Source organism: Saimiri boliviensis, chromosome 14, assembly GCF_048565385.1.
Source record: "Saimiri boliviensis isolate mSaiBol1 chromosome 14, mSaiBol1.pri, whole genome shotgun sequence".
NCBI classification, from domain to species: Eukaryota; Metazoa; Chordata; class Mammalia; order Primates; family Cebidae; genus Saimiri; species Saimiri boliviensis.
The window spans coordinates 78669606-78694046 of NC_133462.1; the positions used below are offsets into that span (position 1 = coordinate 78669606).

The window sequence follows — 24441 nt, forward strand, 5'->3', positions numbered from 1 at the left end:
AAGACCAGCCTGGCCAACATGGCAAAATCCCATCTCTACTAAAATACAAAAATTAGTCCAGCATGGTGGTGTGTGCCTGTAATCTCAGCTACTTAAGAGGCTGAGGCATGAGAATCACTTGAACCCAGGATGCAGAGGCTGCAGTGAGCCAAGACTGCACCAGTGCATTCCAGCCTGGGCAACAGTATTAGACTCTAACTCAAAAAAATAAAAATAATTTTTGGCCAGGCACAGTGGCTTATGTGTTTAACTCAAGCACTTTGGGAGAGGCTGAAGCAGGAGGATTGCTTGAGCTCAGTAGTTCAAGATCAGCCAGGGTAACCCCGTCTCTAATGTTGAAAAATATACATGTATATTTTAAAATTTTTTAAATCATCAGTTACAGAAATTTCAAACTGCTGTATATGTAAAAACAAACTATTTTGTATCTTACTTGGTATGGAGTCTCACTCTGTCGCCCAGGCTGGAGTGGAGTGGCGCGATCTCTGCTCACTGCAACCTCCACCTCCCAGGTCCCAGTTCAAGCAATTCTCCTACCTCAGCCTCCTAAGTAGCTAAGATTACAGGCACGAGCCACCATGCTGAACTAACTTTTATATTTTTTAGTAGAGACGGGGTTTCACCATGTTGGCCAGTCTGGTCTTGAACTCCTGACCTCATGATCCACCCACCTTGGCCTCCCAAAGTGCTGGGATTACAGGCATGAGCCACTGCACCTGGCCCCATTTTGCATCTTAAAGCTTATTTGTCCCTTAAGTCTAGCAAAACTATTACTCCCAATAAGAAATTAAATGGTTTCTATTTTAGCTCTTTTAAAACATCTAGTACTATAACTAGCAACTTCCATTTAGGTCTTAGAAATATTAAAAGGGTGGCAAAGCACCCTCTACTGACAACTAAAAATAAGAAACCAAGCAAGTAACTAATGACAGGACACTCAAATGCAAGCAATCCAAGCATGGTTCTCATTTTCCTCCATGGTTCTCTTCCCCTACCTCCCTAAACATTATCACTTCTGCTTGGACTCTTGAAAGGAATTCAAGGACACTGGTCCATATTATTCTAAGTAAAGTAAATCAGGAATGTAAAACCAAATATCATACTATGTCACTTACAAGGGGGAGCTAAGCTATGAGGACACAAAGGCATAAGAATGGTATAATGGACTTGGGGAATCTGAAGCGGAAGGGTGGGAGGAGGGTGAGGGATAAAAGACTACATACTGGGTACAGTGTACACTGCTCGGGTGACAGGTGTACTAAAATTTCAGAAATCACCACTAAAGAACTTACCCGTGTAACTAAATATGAGCTGTACTACAAAAACTATTGAAATAAAAATCAATTAAAAAAAAAAAGAATTATCAGCCCAAACTTGTGACATGTTGGCTCGCGTGCTCTCTCTCTCTCTCATGCCCAGGCTGGCCTCGAATTCCTGGCCTCAAGTGAGCCCCCTGCTTAATCTGTAAGTTTTTATGTGAATATATCCAAAATAATAAAGTTAAGGTTAAAAAAAAATTCCAAACGTTGTATCTAAAATGAAGATATCTAAAATTTGTATTAGTAATCATCTAGTAAAATAATTTATTAATTTTTGTTTTATCGTCTTAGAAACAAAATCTTGCTCTGTTGCCCGGGTAGAGTGCAGTGGTGGGATCATAGATCACTGCAGCCTCAGTCTCCTGGGCTCAAGTGATCCTCCCGCCTCAGCCTCCTGAGTAGCTGGGACTATGGTGCACATAATCAGCCCAGATAAATTTTTATTTTTATTTGTGTGGAGACAAGGTCTCATTTTGTTGCCCAGGTGATCTTGAACTACTAGCTTCAAGCAATCCTCCTGTCTTGGCTTCACAAAGTGCTGGGATTATAGGCATGAGCCACCCAGCCTGGCCAAGTAATTTATAAACCTATTCAGTGAAATTGTAAGTCCAGACTGCAGCTCTGGCCAAATGGACAACGAATCAGTGTATGAATGACTGTGAGGAAGACAAACACTGCTCTCGAAATAAAGAAACCTGTGTCCATATGAGAAATTCTGTGTTCAGTTCTGACCGCAAGACCTCACGGATGTAAGGGAGTGCTAACTGGATCCTTTAGAGTAAAGGAAGAGAGGAAGGTCAAGGAGGATGAGGGCTGCACCTCACAGGGATCCCACTGGTCAGCATGACAACACTGAGGGAGAGGAGTCCTGGGTGGACCCTGCATAGCAATTCCTGAGCATGCTTCTCATTCTCAACCCCATGCCTCCAATTCTGAAAATTACGTGAAAAATGTCTGCATTATATGCCCACAGTGGGCTGTCCTGAATTTCCAAAAGTCTGGTAAAGACAAACAGGTAAACTGTATTTAATTAAAATGCTTACAGAAATCAAACAAGTACGATTACTTTTACCTCTGTGATAGCTTTTGTAAGGTTTTCAGAGACTGTAAAGGACCCTACTGATAGTCTCAACAGCCCTAGAGAGAGAAAAATTACACCAAGTGGTACAACTGTAATATCCCTCAAAGGAACAAGTAGAATTTGTTCTACTTAACCAAAACATGTAACAAGAACAGCAAAAATTAAAACTCATGGCCGGGCGTGGTGGCTCACGCCTGTAATCCAAGCACTTTGGAGGCCAAGGCAGGCGGATCACCTGAGGTCGGGAGTTCAAGACCAGCCTGACCAACATGGTGAAACCCTGTCTTAAAAAAAAAAAAAAAAAAAAAAAAAAAACTCAAAAAATATGGGTAATTAGCTTTACCAGACTAACCTGGGATCCTATGTACCACTGAGAGCACTGTTTCTAAGAGGAAATTTACTCTGAGTATGAACTATGATTAAGTTCTAACCTGTGCTACCAAGACGAAACCTTACCTCATCCTTTACTCAGCACAGCCACAAATGTAGGCCTAAAGCTCCGTGAGCAACAGGAGGAGGGTAGGAAACATGGGCCTAATACCTCTAATAATGAGACACCAAGGTAAGAATATACCATTTAAGGCTGAAAAATACCTCAATTTCCCAAATGAACTAGGATCGCTTGATAAACAACAGCAAAACCACTCAGTAAGGCTTAATAGATAGTATGAGAAGATAAGCACTAAAAGAACAAGGTGGGCACTGTGGCTCACACTTGTAATCCCAATATTTTGGGACACTGAGGCAGGAGGATTGTTTGAGCCCAGGAGTTCAAGACCAGCCTGGGCAACATGGCGAGACTCTATCGCTACAAAAAATTTTAAAAATCAAGCAGGTGTGGTGGCGCATGTCTGTAGTCCCAGCTACATGGGAGGCTGAGGCAGGAGGATTACTTTAGCCCAGAAGGTCATGGCTACAGTGAGTTATCATGGCACCACCATATCATGGTGACAAGAGTGAGACCCTGTCTCAAAAAAAAAAAAAAAAAACAGTGAGATGGCTCATGATTTTATAATAAACATAAACTTATTTTTTCCAAACTCTTTTTTTTTTTTTTTTTTTTTTTTTTTTTGAGACGGAGTTTCGCTCTTGTTACCCAGGCTGGAGTGCAATGGCGCGATCTCGGCTCACCGCAACCTCCGCCTCCTGGGTTCAGGCAATTCTCCTGCCTCAGCCTCCTGAGTAGCTGGGATTACAGGCACGTGCCACCATGCCCAGCTAATTTTTTGTATTTTGAGTAGAGACGGGGTTTCACCATGTTGACCAGGATGGTCTCGATCTCTTGACCTCGTGATCCACCCGCCTCGGCCTCCCAAGGTGCTGGGATTACAGGCTTGAGCCACCGCGCCCGGCCAAACTCTTATCTATGTTCTTTATGACAAATTGCTTACCAGTTTTGCTTCAAGTCCAAATATCTAATGTTGACTCCTTCTTTAATAGCTTCATAGTTACTTTCAGATCCCTACATGAAAATATCAATAATGTAAGCTTCTTGAGTGTAGGAATCATTTCTTTTCACCTTTATATCCCTAGCACCTAGTGAAGTGCTTCACCCATGATAGCTCAGTTGCTGAATGAAAATGTACATTTAAAAAAACCACTAAGCAAGTAAACCAGTGCATTTCAGTATTTCTAGAGACTGACTACCCCATTTCCACTTAATCTGATAAACTATACACTTGTTTATTACAGTGAAATGTGTTGAAATAAATAAAACACTTAAGAGAACCAGCATTACCATACAACCGTAAACGTGAATTACAGAGATGAGTATTATTGCTCCTTACCCAAATAGCATCGGTAATGTTTTCCTTCAGGGCTCTATTTATATCCCAACTATGCACATGTTTTTCCGAAGAATCATCTAATTCCCATTTACTGATGTTTGAACTTGTCAGGCTGTAAAAACTTGATTTCTCACTGTCCCAAAGAACACTTGAAAGCTATTCAGAGAAGAAAAAGAAGTCAAATTCACAGATTAAGTTCTAATGTTAAAGAATTATTGTTTTAAAACTCATATTTCATGTATTTGATTAGTAATCCTAAAAGAATTCTTCATTCAGGACTTAAGAAAGGGATTCTGGGCCAGGTGTGGTGTCTTAGCCCTGCAATCCTAGCACTTTGGGAGGCTAGGGCAGGTGAACTGCTGGAACTCAGGAGTTCAAGACCACCCTAGGCAACATAGTGAAACCCCGTCTCTACTAAAAAACAAAAAATTAGCCACGTATGGTGGCACACGCCTGTAATCCCAGCTACTCAGCTACTCGGGAGGCCTGAGGCAGGAGAATCACTTGAACCTGGAAGGCAGTGGTTGCAGTGAGTCGAGATCACACCATTGCACTCCAGCCTAGGTAACAGAGCAAGACTCTGTCTCCAAAAAAAAAAAAGTAATCCTGAAATACAGCTTGATAGCAAGGTTAGACTCTACAGGCAGAAGGCCCAGAAGGAGCAGAACTGAAAGATGGGAAAGTTATAGGGTCTTTAGAGAATAAGAAGTCATCCTGTTACATTGGAATATAGATGACAAGTCGAAAAGCAGCAAAAATAAGGATTCTTTGAAAAATAATGAGGCCATATGTGGTGGTTCATATAATTCCAACACCTTGGGAGCCCAAGGAGGGAGGATCATTTGAACTCAGGAGCTTGAGACCAGCCTGGGCAACACAGTGAGACCCTGTCTCTAATTTAAAAAATAAATAAAAATAAAAAATCATGAAAAATTAGGGACATATAGCAGAGAGTTGTCGAACATGAATTTGTAAGTGTAGCGAGCAAGGGAGATATTATCAATAGCTTCTGAACACAGAATTGTATTTGAATGCATTTGACAGAATGTGTGTAGTCATATACAGGAGTGTTATTTTGCCTCTTCAGTATATACTTAATCATAAAGTATAGATATGTGCCTTTTTAAAGCTGGATATGCATGATTGTTTTGTGTTAAAACTCTATAGTTGTTTCTATTTCTGTCATCATGATTATGGCCACTGATGGGGCAGAAAGGCCAACAGTAAGTAAACTGAGCAGGCCCCAGGAGCTTAGGTGAAATATATCAAGAGTACAGGTTAGGGCATAACATCAAAAGCCAAAATATGGGGACTGAAATGAGATTGGACAGAATTTAATTCTTGTTGGGCATGGTGGCTCACGCCTGTAATCCCAACACTTTGGGAGGCTAAGGTGGGCGGATCATGAGGTCAAGAGATTGAGACCATCCTGGCCAACATGGTGAAACCCTGTTTCTACTAAAATACAAAAATTAACTGGGCGTGGTGGCATGCGCCTGTAGTCCCAGCTACTCAGGAGGCTGAGCAGAAGAATCACTTGAAACTGGGAGGCAAAGGCTGCAGTGAGCCAAGATGGCGCCACTGCACCCCAGCCTGGGCGACAAAGCGAGCAAGGCTCCGTCTCAAAAAAAAAAAAAAAAAAAAAGAAAAAAAGAAGTTGTTCCTGGCAAATAACTAGCTTGCTATAGAAGTAGAGGAAGACACAAAAAAATAACAAGGTTTTATAGCTGGGTCACTGAGAAAAAGTGATAGTACTCTTAACAAAAACAGGTCAAAAAAGAAATGAGTTTTATAGGGTTGAGTAATCAGTAGGAGGGAGGAAAGAATACAATAAATTTGTTTTTACACGTTAAGTTTAGGTTTAAGGAACATTTGAGGAAGCAGGTGATGATAGTTATCTGAAAGAAGAGGGAAACAGCACAGTAAAAAGGGAACGTTCTGTAAATTCAGACAGGCCTGGGTATGATTCCCAGCTCTGCCACTCAGCAGTTTACACACCTTCAGCCTCACTGAGGTGCTTCCTCGTCTGTCAGCTGGAGGGAAAGCACTCTTTACAGGATGTCACAATGATTACACAATATGGATGTAACAACTACGGAGCATCTAGCAGAGTGTAGATGGTCCATAACATTAGTTCCCATCATGCTCCCTTCACTATGCTAGAGCATAGTGCAGAAGTCCAGCCAACAGATCTAGACTTCAGTCATCCACACAGACAGCTGGAGGCATGGGAGTAGAGACATGCTTCTGGCCAAATCTAGAAAGTCAAATTAATCTTCAAGAAACACATTTAAAATTTTACATAATAGTTTTAGTTCAAAAAAATGCACTTGTGAGATCATCTGTCTGATTTAAAGATATTAATGTTACAAGTTGTGAGAGAAAGTTAGTATGAACTCATTTGATCATAATAAAAATAGGTCACTAAAAAGATCAAAGGTTTTATTTTCCAGTATTTTCAACTTACTGATTTAACTAAGAAATAAGCTTGTAAAATAGTTACTTTATAAACTTACTGTGAGATCACTACTAGGAGATAAAATTCCAAAAAGAGAAGAAACTCTTCGACCAATTCCTGAAAGCATGCCTTGCCCTTGAGGCAGGATATGCTGATTAATCTTTCCTGAGCTCTCAGGTATCAATCGAATTAGTTGGCTTCCTGATGAGGACAAAATAAAACTTCCTCCCTGTAAAAAAATATTATGAGATTAGTTAAGCATCTAACGCTAAGATAAAGAAAACTAACAAAAAATGCTCTGATCCAGAGAAAAATTACCATAATTGAAATAAATCTAAAAGAATACAAAGTAGGACATTATTATTTCATTAAAGTTATACATTTCAGAATCCATTCAGTTAATATTATTAATTCTATATAGAAAAACTTCCATAAGAGGAAAGAAAAACTGGCCGGGCGTGGTGACTCACGCCTGCAAAATCCCAGCACTTTGGGAGGCCAAGCTGGGTAGATCACTTGAGGTCAGGAGATCAAGACTAGCCTGGCCAACATGGTAAAGCACCGTCTCTACCAAAAATATAAAAATTAGCTGGGCATGGCAGCACGCACCTGTAATCCCAGCTACTTGGGAGGCTGAGGCACAAGAATTGCTTGAACCTGGGAGGTGGAGGTTGCAGTAAGCTGAGATTGCATCACTGCACTCCAGCCTAGGTGACACAGAGTGTCGCAATAAAAACAAACAAAACAACAACAACAACAACAACAACAAAAATTCTGTACCAGAAAAAAATTTCCTCATGTTCAAATTCTGATTTTTAATCGCTTCTCGGCCTTTTGGCTAAGATCAAGTGTAAATTCTGATTTTTAAACTACATGTTCACCATATTGCAGATTCAACAAATTAGGTTATCAGATTTTATTTTTATTTTTCGTTTGCTATTTTACTTTATTTTTTTAGAGACAGGGTCTGGCTCTGTTACCCAGGCTGAAGCGCAGTGGTGAAAACCCAGCTCACTGCAGCCTCAGTCTCCTGGGCTCAAGTGATCCTCCTGCCTCAGCCTCCTTAGTAGCTGCGACTACAGGTGCAAACCACCAGGCCTAGGTAATTTTTAAATTTTTTTGTAGAACCAAAGTTTCACTATGTGGCTCAGGCTGGTCTTGAAGTCCTGGCCTCAAGCAATTCTGCTGCCTCAGCCACCCAAAGTGGTGAGATTACAGGCATGAGCCACCATACTCAGCCAGATTTTGTTTCTTTGTGAACCTACAAAGAAGGTATTAGCAAACCATTCTTTATAGTATCTTTTTTTTTTTTTTTTTTGAGACAGAGTCTCACTCTGTTGCCCAGGCTGGAGTGCAGTGGTACAGCCTTGGCTCACTGCAACCTCCACCTCCTGGGTTCAAGTGATTTTCCTGCTTCAGCCTCCCAAGTAATTGGGACAACAGGCGTGCGCCACCATGCCTGGCTAATTTTTATATTTTCAGTAGAGATGGGGTTTCACCATATTGGCCAGGCTGATCCTGAACTCTCGACCTTGTAATCCAGCTCCCTCGGCCTCCCAAAGTGCAGGGATTACAGGCGTGAACCATCATGCCCGGCCCATCTCTGATGGTTTTTAAGCTACTCTCATAAAATGTTTTTAAGAAATGCGTATCACTAGCTGCTATCTGATATTGAAATTTTAGAGCCCTGTAAGAAAAGCCTCCATTGTCTAACTGTTCAAATCATAGATCCTTACGTTCTTCTCTTCCTTATCTCGTTTTGATCCCTCCCTGGCCTGTATAGTAGTAGTCTCTTCAAAACTTCACATTTTTAGCCATCAAATCTCATTTCCAAGGCTAAGTACAGTGGCTTATGCTTGTAATCCCAGTACTTTGGGAGGCCAAAGCAGGAGTTATTGCTTAAGCCCAGGAGTTTGAGAACTGCCTGGGAAACATAAGGAGATCCCATCTCTAATTTTAAAAATAAATAAAAATATCATTTTCAAGTCAAATCACAGCTTTCCAGTAAATATAAAGAAATATCCATGGTATACCTGCACTGCTGTTAGGAAACTGTAAGTCTTATCACCTCCCAAATCTACAAAAGTCTCTGTGTGGGTATCTTCACTAGCAAGACTTGGCCAATAGCAGATGGATCCTTCTCTGGTGGCAACCATGACAGCAACAGCCTCAAAACAAGATCATAACAATCAGCAATCACAATAAAAGAAGAACTCAAAAACCAGGAGTCTGATGGCACTGATACAATAGGACAATTTACTATTTAATCAAGAAAAAACAGAAATAAGAACTCACCAGTGTTTTGGTTTGCATTTCTCTAATGGCTAAAAATGCCAAACACCTCTTCATGCGCTTATTTGCCATCCTTATATCCTCACAAAGTGTCTGTTCAAGTCCTATCCCCTATTTTTAAATTGCAATTTTCTTATCAAGTTTTTAGAATTTGTAAACATATTCTGGAAACAAGTCCTATGCCAGCTACATGATTTACAAATATCTTTTCCCACTCTGTAGCTTGTCTCTGCATTTTCTTGTCTTTGGCAAAACATTGTTTTAAATTTTTATTTTACTTTAATTTTAATTTTATCAAACTTTTATTTTATGGATCATGCCTTTGGTAATTTCCAACTCGTCTAATCTCAGGTCATGATGATTTTCTCATGTTTTCTTCTAAAAGTTTTCCTTTTTTTTTTTTTTTTTTAAGAGTAACAGTATCAGGGGAAAGTTTTACTGTTTTACATTGAGATCTATGACTCATTTCAAATTAATCTTTGTAACAAAGTTTAAGGTCTAGCAGAAAATTCACTACAATACAAATTGGTCATTTGTAATTTTAAAATTACAAATGTTCCTACACTATGCATTGAAAGGACCATCCTTTCTCCCCTGAATTGCTTTTGCACCTTAGTCAAAGATCAAATGGATGCCTTTATGTGGATCTGTAACTGTATTCTCTATTCTGTTACACTGACCCATTTGTGTAGCTCTCTTTGCCAATATCACCATGTCTTGAGTTCTATAGCTTTATAACTATGTCTCAAAATCAAACAAGATGATTCCTCCAACTTTAGAATGTCCTTATTTTTAAAAGTTTATTTCAATAAGCTTTTAAGTCACCTACCTGAATAGAAGGTGCTTCACCTGAGGGAGCAGAATAAGACAGAGCCACCAAGTTGGCACTCTGGTGGAAATCACTAGGTGGCAGCTGAAGTTCTTTGCAAACAGATAACTGCAGAGCAAACCCAAACAGAGAATCTTTCACAACAAATCCATTATTTTGAAGATGAGTCTGATTTCCCTTTCTGCATATTTTAGATTCTGACTCATTGCTGGAAACACCATTCTACAAATATTCTTTCTTCTTACATCTCATTTTAATCAGGTTTTCGGTAATTTTAAAACAAAGTATCTTAAGAGATATTAAATCATGAAAACTTAAAGCTAGACCAAATTCTGAAGAACAACTATCCTAATTTCTTCCCAATCTAGAAAAGTCCAGTTAAGAGAAGGCTAAAGTTAAGAGAAGTGCTTAGGTTTTCTATGGAATTTTCCCAAGCTACTCTTGATTTGTTTATCTGACATTTAAAATTAGCATGACCAAAGAGTAATTATACCAAGTTACCTAGGAACTATTTCTTAGACTCTCAGTCAAATATCAGGATCCCTCAGCTAACTCAGAATGTCCCCCAGAACTTTTCCCTGACCTATTACTCCTAACCACAAAGACCATTTTCTTTTTTTCTTTCTGGTTTTCTTTTCTTTTTTGTTATTATTATGATTATTATACTTTAAGTTCTGGGATACATGTGCAAAATGTGCAGGTTTATTACATAAGTATACATGTGCTGGAAGTGGTGGTGGCAGCGGAAAAAAAAGGAATACATGTGCCATGGTGGTTTGCTGCATCCATCGCCCCGTCATCTACATTAGGTACTTCTACTAATGCTATCCCTCCCCTATCCCCCCACCCCTCAACAGGTCCCAGTGTGCGATATTCCCCCCAACGTGATGTGTTCTCATTGTTCAACACCCACTTACGAGTGAGAACATGTGGTGTTTGGTTTTCTGTTCTTGTGTCAGTTTGCTGAGAATGGTGGTTTCCAGCTTTATCTATGTCCGTGCAAAGGACATGATGTCATCCTTTTCTATGGCTACATAGTATTCCATGGTGTATATGTGCCACATTTTCTTTATCCAGTCTATCACTGATGGACATTCAGGTTGGTTCCAAGTCTTTGCTATTGTGCACAGTGCCACAATAAACATATATGTGCATGTGTCTTTGTAACAGAATGATTTATAATCCTTTGAGTATATACCCAGTAATGGAATTGCTGGGTCAAATGGTAACAAATACCATTTTCTAGGCAGCAGTAACCCAAAGTTCAGCAGAAATGAAGAGTTTAGGTAAGCAGGTGCCCTGAGTTAAAAAGTGAGTAATGAGTGGTGGAAGAGAGTAGTGTATCTAAGCTGTAACAAACAGAAAAAAGGTTGCTGAGGATAATTACTAGGCATGCAAATGATAACCCACTGCTGGAAGTGGACAAGCCTAACTAGCAATTGGTGTCATTTTTTTTTTAATTTTATTAACCATCATTCAGTAGATTCAACAAAACATAGTTCTACTGTCTCAGAAATATGCAAACTCAAAGTTCATTTGATTATGTGGGTAGTATTTAGTCCGATACTTCATTAGGCAGACTGATTAGCATTATATTCGCTGAAAATTTTAATGACTCCAATTTTATTAAATGCAAACACAAATCTTATTTAAAAATTATTAATACAGGGAAACTTCTTTCCCAGTACACAAATGTGTACACATGCTCATTATATCACATCACTATGAAAATGCAAACCCTTAATACCTAAGTAGTTTCATATTTACTATCCTCTATCAACTGTAAAAATTAGGGTAAAAATTAAAAGTCAATTGGTATTCCTCTCCTCTATCTCCTTACAGCGCTCTAAAGAGCCATTACCTTAGTAATAGGTGACAGAGCAATCTTCCAAACAATGAGCTTCTCTTTGCACACCAGACAAGCCCATCCACCTTCATCTATGTAAACAGTCATCTGATCATCAACTAAAGGAAAAAATGAGGTGAGTGATTAATCTTACAGTATAAACATAAATCTTTACTACCACACGCTTTATCAAAAAAAGTAATTATTACACTCAGGAAGGACTAATTCATAACAAATACTTTTTTTTAATTTCTTTTTTAAGAATTATTATTATTTTTTTTATTGCATTTTAGGTTTTGGGTACATGTGAAGAACATGCAAGATTGTTGCATAGGTCCACACGTGGCAGTGTGGTTTGCTGCCTTCCTAACAAATACTTTTGAATATTCCAAAATTATCAACCCTCAAAACAAGAGATTTATTTAACTCTGATAACCACCTTTAGAAATATATCCAAAGGTGGGCCGGGCGCGGTGGCTCACGCCTGTAATCCCAGCACTTTGGGAGGTCGAGGCGGGTGGATCACGAGGTTAAGAGATCGAGACCATCCTGGTCAACATGGTGAAAGGCCGTCTCTACTAAAAATACAAAAATTAGCTGGGCATTGTGGCGCACGCCTGTAATCCCAGCTACTCAGAAGGCTTAGGCAGGAGAATTGCTTGAACCCAGGAGGCGGAGGTTGCGGTGAGCCGAGATCACGCCATTGCACTCCAGCCTGGGTAACAAGAGTGAAACTCTGTCTCAAAAAAAAAAAAAAGAAAAAGAAAAAAGAAATAAATCCAAAAGTAAAAACAAAAACAAAAAAGAAATATATCCAAAGGCAAAAAGTATATTTGAGACATTTAATATTCCTAATTTTTGTTACAAACAGATCAAGTAGCTTAATTCCTGTAAAACATATTTAGGCCAGGCATAGTGGCTCATGCTTATAAATCCCAATACTTTGGGAGGACAAGGTGGGAGGATTACTTGAGGCCAGCCTGGGCAACACAGTGAGACCCCCATCTCTAAACAATAAAAATAGCCAGGCGCGGTGGCTCAAGCCTATAATCCCAGCACTTTGAGAGGCCGAGGTGGGTGGATCACGAGGTCGAAAGATGGAGACCATCCTGGTCAACATGGTGAAACCCCATCTCTACTAAAAATACAATAAAAACTAGCTGGGCGTGGTGGCGCGTGCATGTAATCCCAGCTACTTAGGAGGCTGAGGCAGGAGAATTGCCTGAGACCAGGAGGCGGAGGTTGCGGTGAGCCAAGATCGTGCCATTGCACTCCAGCCTGGGTAAAAAGAGCGAAACTCCGTCTCAAAAAAAATAAAAAAATAAAAAATAATAATAAAAATAAATTTTAAAAATAGCCAGATGTGGGCCGGGCGCGGTGGCTCAAGCCTGTAATCCCAGCACTTTGGGAGGCCGAGGCAGGTGGATCACAAGATCATGAGATCAAGACTATCCTGGCCAACATGGTGAAACCCTGTCTCTACTAAAAATACAAAAAATCAGCTGGGCATGGTGGCACGTGCCTGTAATCCCAGCTACTCAGGAGGCTGAGGCAGGAGAATTGCCTGAACCCAGGAGGCTGAGGTTGCGGTGAGCCGAGATCGCGCCATTGCACTCCAGCCTGGGTAACAAGAGCGAAACTCCGTCTCAAAAAAAAAAAAAAATAGCCAGATGTGGCAGTGCACTTCCCAGCTACTAGGGTGACTGAGGCAGGAGGAGCACTTGAGCCCAGGAGATTGAAGCTGCAGTAAACCGTGATCACATCACTCCCACCTGGGCAAGAGAGTAAGACTCCATATCAAAAAATAAACAGAAACAACAAAAAGGAAATATTTAGCAACATTTATAATTTTATCGATAAAGTAACACAAATAATAAACTCATTAACTATATAAAACATTTCAAGGAAAATAACTTTCCTTCAAAAGCACATAATTTTCTTTTTTTTTTTTTTTTTTTTGATACGGAGTTTTGCTCTTGTTACCCAGGCTGGAGTGCAATGGCGCGATCTCAGCTCACCACAACCTCCGCCTCCTGGGTTCAGGCAATTCTCCTGCCTCAGCCTCCTGAGTAGCTGGGATTACAGGCACGTGCCACCATGCCCAGCTAATGTTTTGTATTTTTAGTGGAGACGGGGTTTCACCATGTTGACCAGGATGGTCTCGATCTCTCGACCTCGTGATCCACCCGCCTTGGCCTCCCAAAGTGCTGGGATTACAGGCTTGAGCCACCGCGCCCGGCCCCAAAAGCACATAATTTTCAAATAAGAGCTCCTTAAAGGAATGATAAATTATTTCATTATATGGAGACAAAGAGTTACATTCTCTATTAAGTGACAAAACTAAATTAGCCTATACCTTAAGTATTGGTGGTAAACCTCCACAAATGTGTTAACAGCCCTGGAAATTTTATTAATTTGAGCTTTGCTCTTTACTTAAAGAAAGGTAGAAGGGCAAAGTAAAAGACATAGATAATATACAAGCAAAAATATCAAACCGAGCCCAGGCTAAGCGAGGGCTTTTTGCTCAAGTGAAATATCTGCTCAGTAATTTTCTTTTTCTTTAAAGCACTACAACAACTCCAGATCCTCGACTGGCGTGCCCTGAAGGACTGACGTAACAGTAGTTGGCAGGTTTCTAAGTGGGGAAGAGTTCTTCAAGTTGACACACCTCTTTGTTTTACACATGCTGACTTTTAGGGACTCTCTAAATTTCTAGATTTGGGGCTGTGTTATTTAATCTAGTCTGTTAAAATACCAGCAGTACGTTAAAAGGCTTAAATCTAATTTAAACTAAAATTTTAGAGAGAAAAAATATATACATACACATATATACATACAACATGTATATATGTTTATTTATTTAAAACAGAATGATGTATATAGAGTTTAGCAGTTTAGTTGTCTGAAAACAACTGTACCTAAAGCCCCCAAGGACTTACAGGCAAGATGTGCAAGTTCCAGTGGATGAGATATATTCCTTCTTCTAAGACAGAGCACTTTAAGCTTGTTTTTTTTCCTACTGTTATTCACAGTAATATACACAGTAAATATAGTTATTCACAGTATAATACATTTTACATCATGATATTGCCACATACAATTTAAGTAAAACAAACAAAATTTACTAAACATTATATGAGATGCATTCTATTCTATTTCTTTTTTTTTAATGCTGGTCATGAACCACTAAATTTTGGTCACACTTACAATTTGAAAAACACTGTTCCAGAAAAATCACAAAGATACAAAAATTTTTTTTTTTTTTTTTTTGAGATGGAGTCTTGCTCTGTCACCCAGGCTGGAATGCAGTGGCATGACTTAGGCTCACTGCAACCTCCACCTCCCGAGTTCAAGCAATCCTCCTGCCTCAGCCTCCCGAGTAGCCGGGATTACAGGCAAGCACCATCATGCCCAACTAATTTTTGTATTTTTAGTAGAGACAGCATTTCCCTATGTTGGTCAGCTTGGTCTCAAACTCCTGACCTTGTGATCCGACTGCCTTGGCCTCCCAAAGTGCTGGGATTACAGGGTGAGCCACTGTGTCCAGCCTAGAATTCACTTCTTAACAAAAATGACTTCAGCAGATACTTAGGGTGCTTTGAACTTTGCTCTTCTAGTGTAAAGTTGCCTTTCTAGGCTTGGGTTGATTTTATTTTTCAAAATTCCACACTAACTCTCTGCCAACACACTTCTAAATGTACCCACCACAATGGTAACATCACAAATTTGTGCACACAGCCTCTGGGATGCTACATAAGATCCAAAGATAGAAGTAGGATTTGATTGCACTGTATTATTAAACCCAATAATGTGAGGTGCCAGTTTTATTTTTTAACACTAAACTTCATAAACCTGATAACTCTTCAAATGGAACTGAATTTTGCATATACAATATTTCCCCCTTTTATCTGCAGCTTCAAATACCTGTGGTCAATCCTAGTCAGAAAATAGTAAGTGGCAAATTCAAATGGACAATTCCTAAGTTGTAAATTGCATGCTGTTCTGAGTCATGTCATAAAATCTCATACTGTCCTGTCTACAGGTGTTTGAATCAACACTTTGTGCAGCATATCCATACTGTATACACCAAGCTTGTCCAATCCATGGCCCAGGGACACATGCGGCTCAACACAAGTTTATAAACTTTCTTAAAACATTATGAGATTGACGCACAGACCTTTTTTTTTTTAAAAAAGTTCATCAGCTATTGCTGGTGTTAAGTGTATTTTACATGTGGCTCAACATAATTCTTCTTCTGAAATGGCCCAGGGAAACCAAAAGATTGGACACCCCGAGACTATCCAGCTGTTTGTCACTTAGAAGCTGTCTCAGTTATCAGATCAACTATTGCAGTAATGCAATGTTTGTATTCTTACTTAATGACCCAAAGTACAATAGTAGTGCTGCTGGTATATTGTTATAATTGTTCTATTTTATTATTAGTTATGTTGTTCACCTCTTACTGTGCCTAATTTATAAACTAAACTTTATCATAGGTGTGCACATATTTAAAAAACATAGTATATATAGGGTTTGGTACTATCCAAGGTTTCAGGCATCCACTGGGGGTCTTGGAAGATATACCCCAAAGATAATGGGGGACTACGGTACAGTACCTAAAACCTAAAAATTAAAGAATTTGTGTTCAAATGAACTCATTCTCCTTCTCGAATTTATATCTCAATGACAGTAAAAAACTAGACAGTTGGCTGGGCGCGGTGGCTCATGCCGGTAATCCTAGCATTTTGGGAGGCCAAGTGGGGCAGATCACCTGAGGTCAGGAGTTCAAGACCGGCCTGGCAAACATGGTGAAACCATCTCTACTAAAAATAGAAAAAATTAGCTGGGCATGGTAGCTCATTCCTGTAATCCCAGCTACTTGGGAGGCTGAGGCAGGAAACTCCCTTAAATCCAGGAGGCAGAGGTTGCAGTGAGCTGAGATCATGCCACTGCACTCCAGCCTGGGTGACATAGTGAGACTGTCTCCAAAAAAAAAAAAAAAAACTAGACAGGCTACCCATCTTTCTCCATTTAGGTAAAGGTATACTAGAGAAAACACAAATTTAACTCCATGCCACATCTAGGCTCCATTTTTAATTGCTAATACAGGTAAATGGAAAGATGACACGTACCTTCAGCCAATGTTAGGGCTTCCATGACTTTAACAGGAAGAGAAGATCCAAATGTTTTCACATCATAGTTCACAGCCTCAGTTACGGAGTGGTGTGGGAACATTCGTGTTGGTGTTCCTCTAAAGAAAGAGTTTATAGTACCTTACTTATAACTTAAAATTTTCCATTATTCTAATTTTTTATGTATATATTTTCACAATAAGGAGTTCTTTGAAAGAAATTAACACTGGCTTGTATTTACCATGTAATTAAACATAATATTTTTCATGTAAAGAAAAACACAAGATACAATTTAGGAAAATTTGGCCTCAATCCCATATGCTCTAGTAATGAAATGCATGCCTCTATTCACTGAAACTCCTTATAATTCTGCCTCCTTAGCTGTGAAATAATAAAGGCTGAACTAGACCAGTGTTTTTTTCAAACAGCAGGTCATTTTGCAGATCTCAATCAACATTTTTGAAAGCCAGAATATAGAACATCAGCTTATACCATATGTTGTGGTTAAAAAATATATATGTGGCCGGGCGCGGTGGCTCAAGCCTGTAATCCCAGCACTTTGGGAGGCCGAGGCGGGTGGATCACGAGGTCAAGAGATCGAGACCATCTTGGTCAACATGGTGAAACCCCGTCTCTACTAAAAACACAAAAAATTAGCTGGGCGTGGTGGCGCGTGCCTGTAATCCCAGCTACTGAGGAGGCTGAGGCAGGAGAATTGCCTGAACCCAGGAGGCGGAGGTTGCGGTGAGCCGAGATCGCGCCATTGCACTCCAGCCTGGGTAACAAGAGCGAAACTCCGTCTCAAAAAAAAAAAAAAAAAAAAAAATATATATATATATATGTATATATATGTTACTTTTATCACATGATGCAGCAGTAGTGGTCAAATATATTTTACAAATATTGGCTTAGATGAGATTCAAGCTCTCATTTGGCTTTAGGGTTATTCATTTATTTTTAAGAATCTATCATATCTAGCCAGGGCAGTGGCTCTTGCCTATAATTCCAGCACTCTGGAAGGCTGTAGCAGGAAGACTGCTTGAGACCAGGAGTTCAAGACCAGGCTGGGCAACATGGCAAGACCTTGTCTCTACAAAAATTCTTTTTTTTTTGAGATGGAGTTTTGCTCTTGTTGCCCAGGCTGGAGTGCAACGGTGCAATCTTGGCTTACTGCAACCTCCGCCTCCTGGGTTCAAGCAATTCTCTTCCCTCAGCCTCCCAAGTAGCTGGGATTACAGGCATGCAAGACCACGCCTAGCTAGTTTTGTATTTTTAGTAGAGATGGGGTTTCTTCATGTTGGTCAGGCTGGTCTTGAACTGCTGACAAGTGATCTGCCCATCTCGGCCTCCCGAAGTGCTGTGATTAAAGGTGTGAGCCAGCACACCTGGCCACAAAAAATTTTTTAAATTACCCGGGCATTGTGGCACCAGCCTGTAGCCTGGGTAACAGAGAGCAAGACCCTGTCTCTTAAAACAAAAAAACACCTCTCAGATCTGTACAACCAAGCAAGAAATCAAACAGGTTATGAGCATCAGCTGTTACATGGCCTTCAACACAAGATATCACAATAAAAACTTTACTTCCTCCTCACTTTCTTAACATTTAGAATAATACTGTAAAATCACCAGAATAAAAGTTATTATATTTTTCATCATGAGAATTAAATGAGATGTACACAGAGAATGGCTGAGGGCTTTGTTTCCTGACAGGTAACAAAGGTTTTTCTTCAAATCATCAGAAAGAAGAGATTTGAAAAACAACCACACAACAGTAAACGCTTCTCTTCTCCAACTTTTCTCAAAAGAAAAATAAAACACTGACAAGATCAGCACTTTGAAAAGTACTTTTGAAATATGCCCCAAAATTAGTCAAAAATACAGTGTATTCTTTCAAAATAACTTCTTTAAAGTATTGCAAAATTTTACAGATAAATTTTAACCATAATTTCAAGATACAATAATCTGCTTCCCTGCAGGGGAAAATTCACTTTTTATAGATGAATTCAAAGAAAACTATGCAGAAACATGTTATCTTCTAAAGTTTTAGGTTAATTATGAACGTGTGTGTGTGTGTGTGTATGTGTGATGATTTTACTGGTGTGCTCCAAATCAGCAGTTTTAGTAACATAACTATCACAGTACTCTTATGTCACGTACGTAAAGCCTTTTCCCTATAATTTACCTAGAAAGTTAAATCCTGTAGCTAGAAAACCTTTAATTATCAATCATCAAATATTAATGTCAGTTAGTATGTTAAGCATTAAACAATGATCTTTCAGGGCTAGAGATCCTCATTATCACCATCACCTTACATCTGCATCGTGGCAAGTCATACTAACTCCTCTGCCTCAGGTGAGACATATTATCGCCATTCCACAGATGAAGAAAATCACGACTGATTTACACCAGATCACAGAGGTAATAGGTGGGAAGTGGGTAACCACTGATTCGAATCCAGTTTGTACTTCACTTCTGCACAAAGGTATCCATGAAAAATGCAAAGTGGGGACTAGACTGATAAAAGTGAAGTGGATATGACCTGCCAGAGTGGAAAAGGTCTATTTTCCAATAATCTGGCATTCTCTTCCGCCGGCCCCGGTTCAGAAGGCTTCTGACGACACTAACCTACCCGGCTCACCGAAGCCCGTGAGCCTGTTGGTCGCTAGACCCACCCACGGTGATCACTTACCGCGAGCTCAGAGAGCTACGCCGGCCGACTGGCGAGAAGAGCACTGGGGAGCTGACTGCAGACCCCAAGGGCAGACCCTTCCTGCTTGCCGTCCGGGGCGTGGAGCCGAGCCCGAGTCCGACCAGTGGGCCCCTTCGGGACCCGGGACCCGGGGTCCGCGGAGAGGGGGCGGCTGGAAACATGCTCTGAGCAAGCAGCGACGATGACAGCGCGGGATGTGGCCGCCGGGTTGCAGTGCGGCCTGCGAGCGGAGCTTGAACCCCTAAGGGGCGGGAGGGCGCGCGATGATGACGTCGAAGGCAGTCTCTCCCGCGTGGTGTGGTCGAAGCACCGGCGGGAGCGCGGTCGTGACGTTACGTACGGCGTTGAGCCCGCGGGGGAGGTTGGGAAGGCGGCCCCAGATCCAGAACCGTGGGAGTGCCGAGGTGCTGGGGAAGGGAAGCCGGAAAGCCGGGCGCTCTTCTTGACTGCGCTTAGGTGGAACTGGCCCTCCAGCAGCTTGAACGCAGCCTCTTTGCACACTGGTAGTTCCTGAGCCTCTTGTGAAATGAAAGATGTTCCGCAGTCCAAGCTGAGGAGGGAGAAAAACTGTCAAGCTGACACTGGTGTCGCACTGTTAAATTTGTTCTTTGGTTTGCCATTTTCCCATTTAACTCTGCGCAGCCTCATCCACGCTAATGACGCCACAAATCCGTGTCTCTAACCTGCATTCAGCTCAAAACCCCCAGACCCCTATCAGTCAGCTCCCTAGGGGACACTTCGACCTGCATGTGCTGCGGAGGCCACACGAGCCACTCATGAAAAGCGCATTCATTTTTTCCTTTTGGACCCTTCTCCTACCGCCATCTCTGTTCCAGCTTGGTAAAACTGGCCAGTTGTCCAAGCCCTGTCTGCAGTCATCCCTCACGCTTCCCTCCACTCTGAGATCCTGGTATACGTTGTGGCTCCTGCGCATCTGTACTAGAGCACACGTCTGCGCTCCTTCTGCCCTGGTTCTGGTACTTATCGTTTCCTTAACCACCGCGCAGCCTCTTTTCTGCCAGTGGGAGGAAGTGGGGAGATGGGGAGAGGGTTCCTTACCTCTGTCTGGTCTTACTCTACTCTATCTTCTCACTGCCAACACAATGCATTAAGGCAAACCTAATGCTGCACTTGGGCCTGTAAATGCTTCCGTGGCTGACTGTCGCCAGTAGGTTATTTTCTAAGCTGCTTTACAAGGTCCTATGTGATACAACTCAGGTTGGTTTTTCTGTCTGTGTTGTACTTCCCACCACTTCCCACTTGCACTCCACTTTCCAGGAACTTAACCCAAATCCCGGTCCAATGCCCATGTACATGTTTCTTTCACCTGCGGTGCACTCCCTGCCTTGTTGGTCCAGAATCAGCTGTCCCCAAACTACGGCCCGCGGGCCGCATGCGGCCCCCTGAGGCCATTTATCCGCCCCCGCCCCCGCACTTCAGGAAGGGGCACCTCTTTCACTGGTGGTCAGTGAGAGGAGCACAGTATGTGGCGGCCCTCCAACGGTCTGAGGGACAGTGAACTGGCCCCCTGTGTAAAAAGTCTGGGGACGCCTGGTCCAGATCTTATGCATCAAGAGCCTACCTTATGCATCAAGTCAGTTCCGTGCTGCCTTCTCAGTGAAACTTCCACAGGATTAGGTACCGTTTATCCTTTGTTCTCTCTGCTCCTGTGTGTAGACTATTTTTATCCTGCATAATAGTTTGTTTTCAGAACTGTGGCTCAAGCACCCCCTTTTAAATGTCTTGACAGCAGGGGCAGTGGCTTTGTTACCTTTGTGGCACACAGTAACAGACACATGGTGAACTTTCATTCAACATGTGTTGAAATAAGGGAATGGTTAAGCAAACACTGATGTATCCACATGTGGGAGCCCACAGTGTGGGTGTCAGCTGTTGCCATTCCCCTGGGAAGCCACTCGTCTATCTGTGCATGTCAGTGGCATCTGAGCAGTCATCCTGCCAAGGTTACATAGGCAAGCTGCTTTACCCCTTCTCCCACCTGGGTGTCTAACCCAGCTTGGCAGCTTGTTGAGTCTTACAGCTCTGAGAGCCCAGTGCATTCCTCCTGTTTCATTCTTACAAGGAGGGGTGTGAAATAGGCAATAGAGAATATTAATAGTTGTATCTGGGAGGATTGGTGGGATCAGTTTTATTCTTGTGCTTTGTTGGACTGGTTAGTGGTTTCCCCACCATCCTATTATAAAAGTTCTTGTTTGCAGGAGATAGAATGACTTGCCAGCATCTTTGAGTGAGAACTTCCCTGGAGTCCAAATCTATGACTATTAAAGGATAGTGAGGCGACAGCACTAGAACTCATCCATTTGTTATGGATTTAGTGAGTGCCCACTATGTGCCAGGCTATGTGATAACTGCTAAGGCTTATAACTAAACAAAGCTCAATGGGTCCTACCCTCATGGAGATTGCAGACCGATGAGAAAGACAGACACTGAACAAATGAACACAAATAAGTATACAGCTACAAGCTGAGATCTGTACTATGAGAGAAAAGAGCAAGATGTATGAGAAAGAATCACTGGAGTTACCTAATTTTGGATGGAGGTCTATAAAGGCCTCTGGGAGAAATGGACATTTAACCTGAGACATGAAGCATAAGAGAATAGGAGGAAGAATGTTTCAGGCAGAGAATCCTTGGGCAAAGTTTCCTGAAACAGCAAAGCCTTGGTATGTTCTAAGGGACTTTATTTATTCTTCTTTTACTTTATTATTTTTCTAGAGATTGGGTCTCACTCTGTTGCCCAGGCTGGAGTGCAGTGGCATGATCAAATCTCACCACAGCCTCAACCTTCTGGGCTTCAGTGATCCTCTGTCTCAGCCTCTGAATTGCGACCATGGGCATGTACCACCACACCTGCTTATTTTTTTATTTTTATTTTTAGGAATGGGGTCTCATAGCCAGGCACAGTGGCTCACGCCTGTAATCCCAGCACCTGGCAAGACTGAAGTGCAGGAGGATGGCTTGAGGCCAGTAGTTCAAGACCAGCCCCTACACAACATAGCGAGACCCTGTCTCCCCAAGAAACTTAATTTTAAATTCTAAAAAAATACAATTAAAAAATGGGGTCTTGCTGTATTTCCCAGGCTAGTCTCAAACTCCTAGCCTTGAGTGATCCTCAAGCCTCAGCCTCTTGAGTAGCTGGGATTAGAGCCAGGGACTTCAGGCAAATAAATCAACCTCAAAGACTAAAAGTAGAGGAAATTGGAGAAATAAGGAGAGACCATGAATGGCCTTGTAGGCACTGTCAAATAAGATCCTAGAGAAAACAGATGGCACCTTCAAGCTAGCTAGTTAAAAGAATTTAATAAAGGACTGTTAAGGGCTGGGAACAGTGGCTCACACCTGTAATCCCAGCACTTTGGGAAGCTGAGGCAGGTAGATCACCTGAGGTCAGCAGTTTGAGACCAGCCTGGCCAAGATGGTGAAACCCTGTCTCTACTAAAAATACAAACATTAGCCAGGCATGGTGGTGTGCACCTGTAGTCCCAGCTAGTCAAGAGGCTGAGGCAGGAGAATCACTTGAACTCGGGAGGAGGAGGTTGCAGTGAGCTGAGATTGTGCCACTGCACTCCAGCTTGAGTGACAGAGTAAGACTGTCACAAAAATAAATAAAACGTGCCATGGTGGTTTGTGGCACCTATCAACCCATCACCTAGTTATTAAGCCCCACATGCATTAACTATTTTTCCTGATGATCTTCCTCCCCTGACCCTCCAAGAGATGTTTTTTTTGTTTTGTTTTGTTTTGTTTTTTGAGACGGAGTTTCGCTCTTCTTACCCAGGCTGGAGTGCAATGGTGCGATCTTGGCTCACTGCAACCTCTGCCTCCTGGGTTCAGGCAATTCTCCTGCCTCAGCCTCCTGAGTAGCTGGGATTACAGGCACGTGCCACCATGCCCAGCTAATTTTTTGTATGTTTAGTAGAGACGGGGTTTCACCATATTGACCAGGATGGTCTCGATCTCTTGACCTTGTGATCCACCCGCCTCAACCTCCCAAAGTGCTGTGGGATTACAGGCTTGAGCCACCACACCTGGCTCCAGAGATGTTTTTTAAAATGGTAACAGTTCCATGTTGAAAAGTCTGCGGAGAAACTAGCACTGCTTACATATCCTTCTGGTGGATTGTAAATGAGTACAATCTTTTAAGAGGACAGTTTCTATCAAAAAGCCTTATGATTACCTGGCAATTTCACCTTAGAAATTTATGTTTTAAAAAATCAAAAACAAAGACAGTATTGTTTACAATAGTGAAGGAAGTAGAAAGTAACATAAATGGCCAACTATAGATTTATAGTGCATCCACATATGGAAAACTGAAAGAAAATGCAGAGGTCCTGAGTCTTAAAAAGAAAAAAAGAACAAAAAGCATTATGGAAAGCAGTATTTAAAAGAATACATATGGATGTGAATAATGAACACCTAAAAATGTAGGAAAATATTCATGCAAATTTCTGAAAAGCAGTTTGGTTAAAAATAGTATGTGCAGAGAATTAGGTCAAATTTGCAATTATGTAAGATGCATAAATCTAGAGATCTAATGTACAGCATATGGATTATAGTTAACAACATTGTATTATATCCTGAAAATTTGCTAACAGGAGATTTTAGAGACTTTCCTCAAAAAACTCCCCCAAATTTTAGTAACTATAGAAGGTGATGGATAGAATAATTTGCTTGACTGTAATTAGTTTACTGTGCATATACATATCAACATCATGTACACCTTAAATATATAGAATATATAGAATAAAAAATAGTATGTGCAGTGCTTCCCCAAAATGTGGCACCTGGGCACTTGAGAACACAGTAGAAGCAGGAAGATCACTCTCTGACCGTCTTCCACCCTTCTCCCCTGAAGCAGGTCATCAGACCCGCATTGAGAGATGCCTTCCTCATACCTGGAGGAAAGAAACATCCTTATCTCGGAAAACACAGGGCCACAGAGAAGAGTCTGAACAAACAGGCTTTAC

At 41.3% G+C, this 24441-nt stretch overlaps 1 protein-coding gene, 1 long non-coding RNA gene and 1 other non-coding gene across 3 annotated transcripts in view; 2 read left to right on the top strand and 1 right to left on the bottom strand.

Annotated features, from left to right (window-relative positions):
• Positions 1-19724, bottom strand: part of NUP133 (nucleoporin 133) — an 86757-nt gene extending 67033 nt beyond the window's left edge. Inside the window, exons 1-8 of the mRNA XM_039464189.2 lie at positions 19434-19724; positions 16745-16863; positions 11628-11731; positions 9767-9874; positions 8679-8813; positions 6704-6874; positions 4188-4343; positions 3792-3862 (exon numbers count right to left, since the gene is read on the bottom strand). Coding sequence (XP_039320123.1) covers positions 3792-3862; positions 4188-4343; positions 6704-6874; positions 8679-8813; positions 9767-9874; positions 11628-11731; positions 16745-16863; positions 19434-19615 — 1046 coding nt within the window. The 5' untranslated portion in view covers positions 19616-19724. The remainder of the gene's footprint in view (positions 1-3791; positions 3863-4187; positions 4344-6703; positions 6875-8678; positions 8814-9766; positions 9875-11627; positions 11732-16744; positions 16864-19433) is intronic.
• On the top strand, positions 7464-7656 carry LOC120362098 (U2 spliceosomal RNA). Its single transcript, XR_005578095.2, has one exon. It is a non-coding gene; the product is annotated as a U2 spliceosomal RNA (small nuclear RNA).
• Positions 19725-19801: 77 nt separating the features above from the next.
• Positions 19802-24441, top strand: LOC141581199 (uncharacterized). Its single transcript, XR_012513725.1, has 3 exons — positions 19802-20038; positions 21674-21789; positions 24333-24441. It is a non-coding gene; the product is annotated as an uncharacterized LOC141581199 (long non-coding RNA).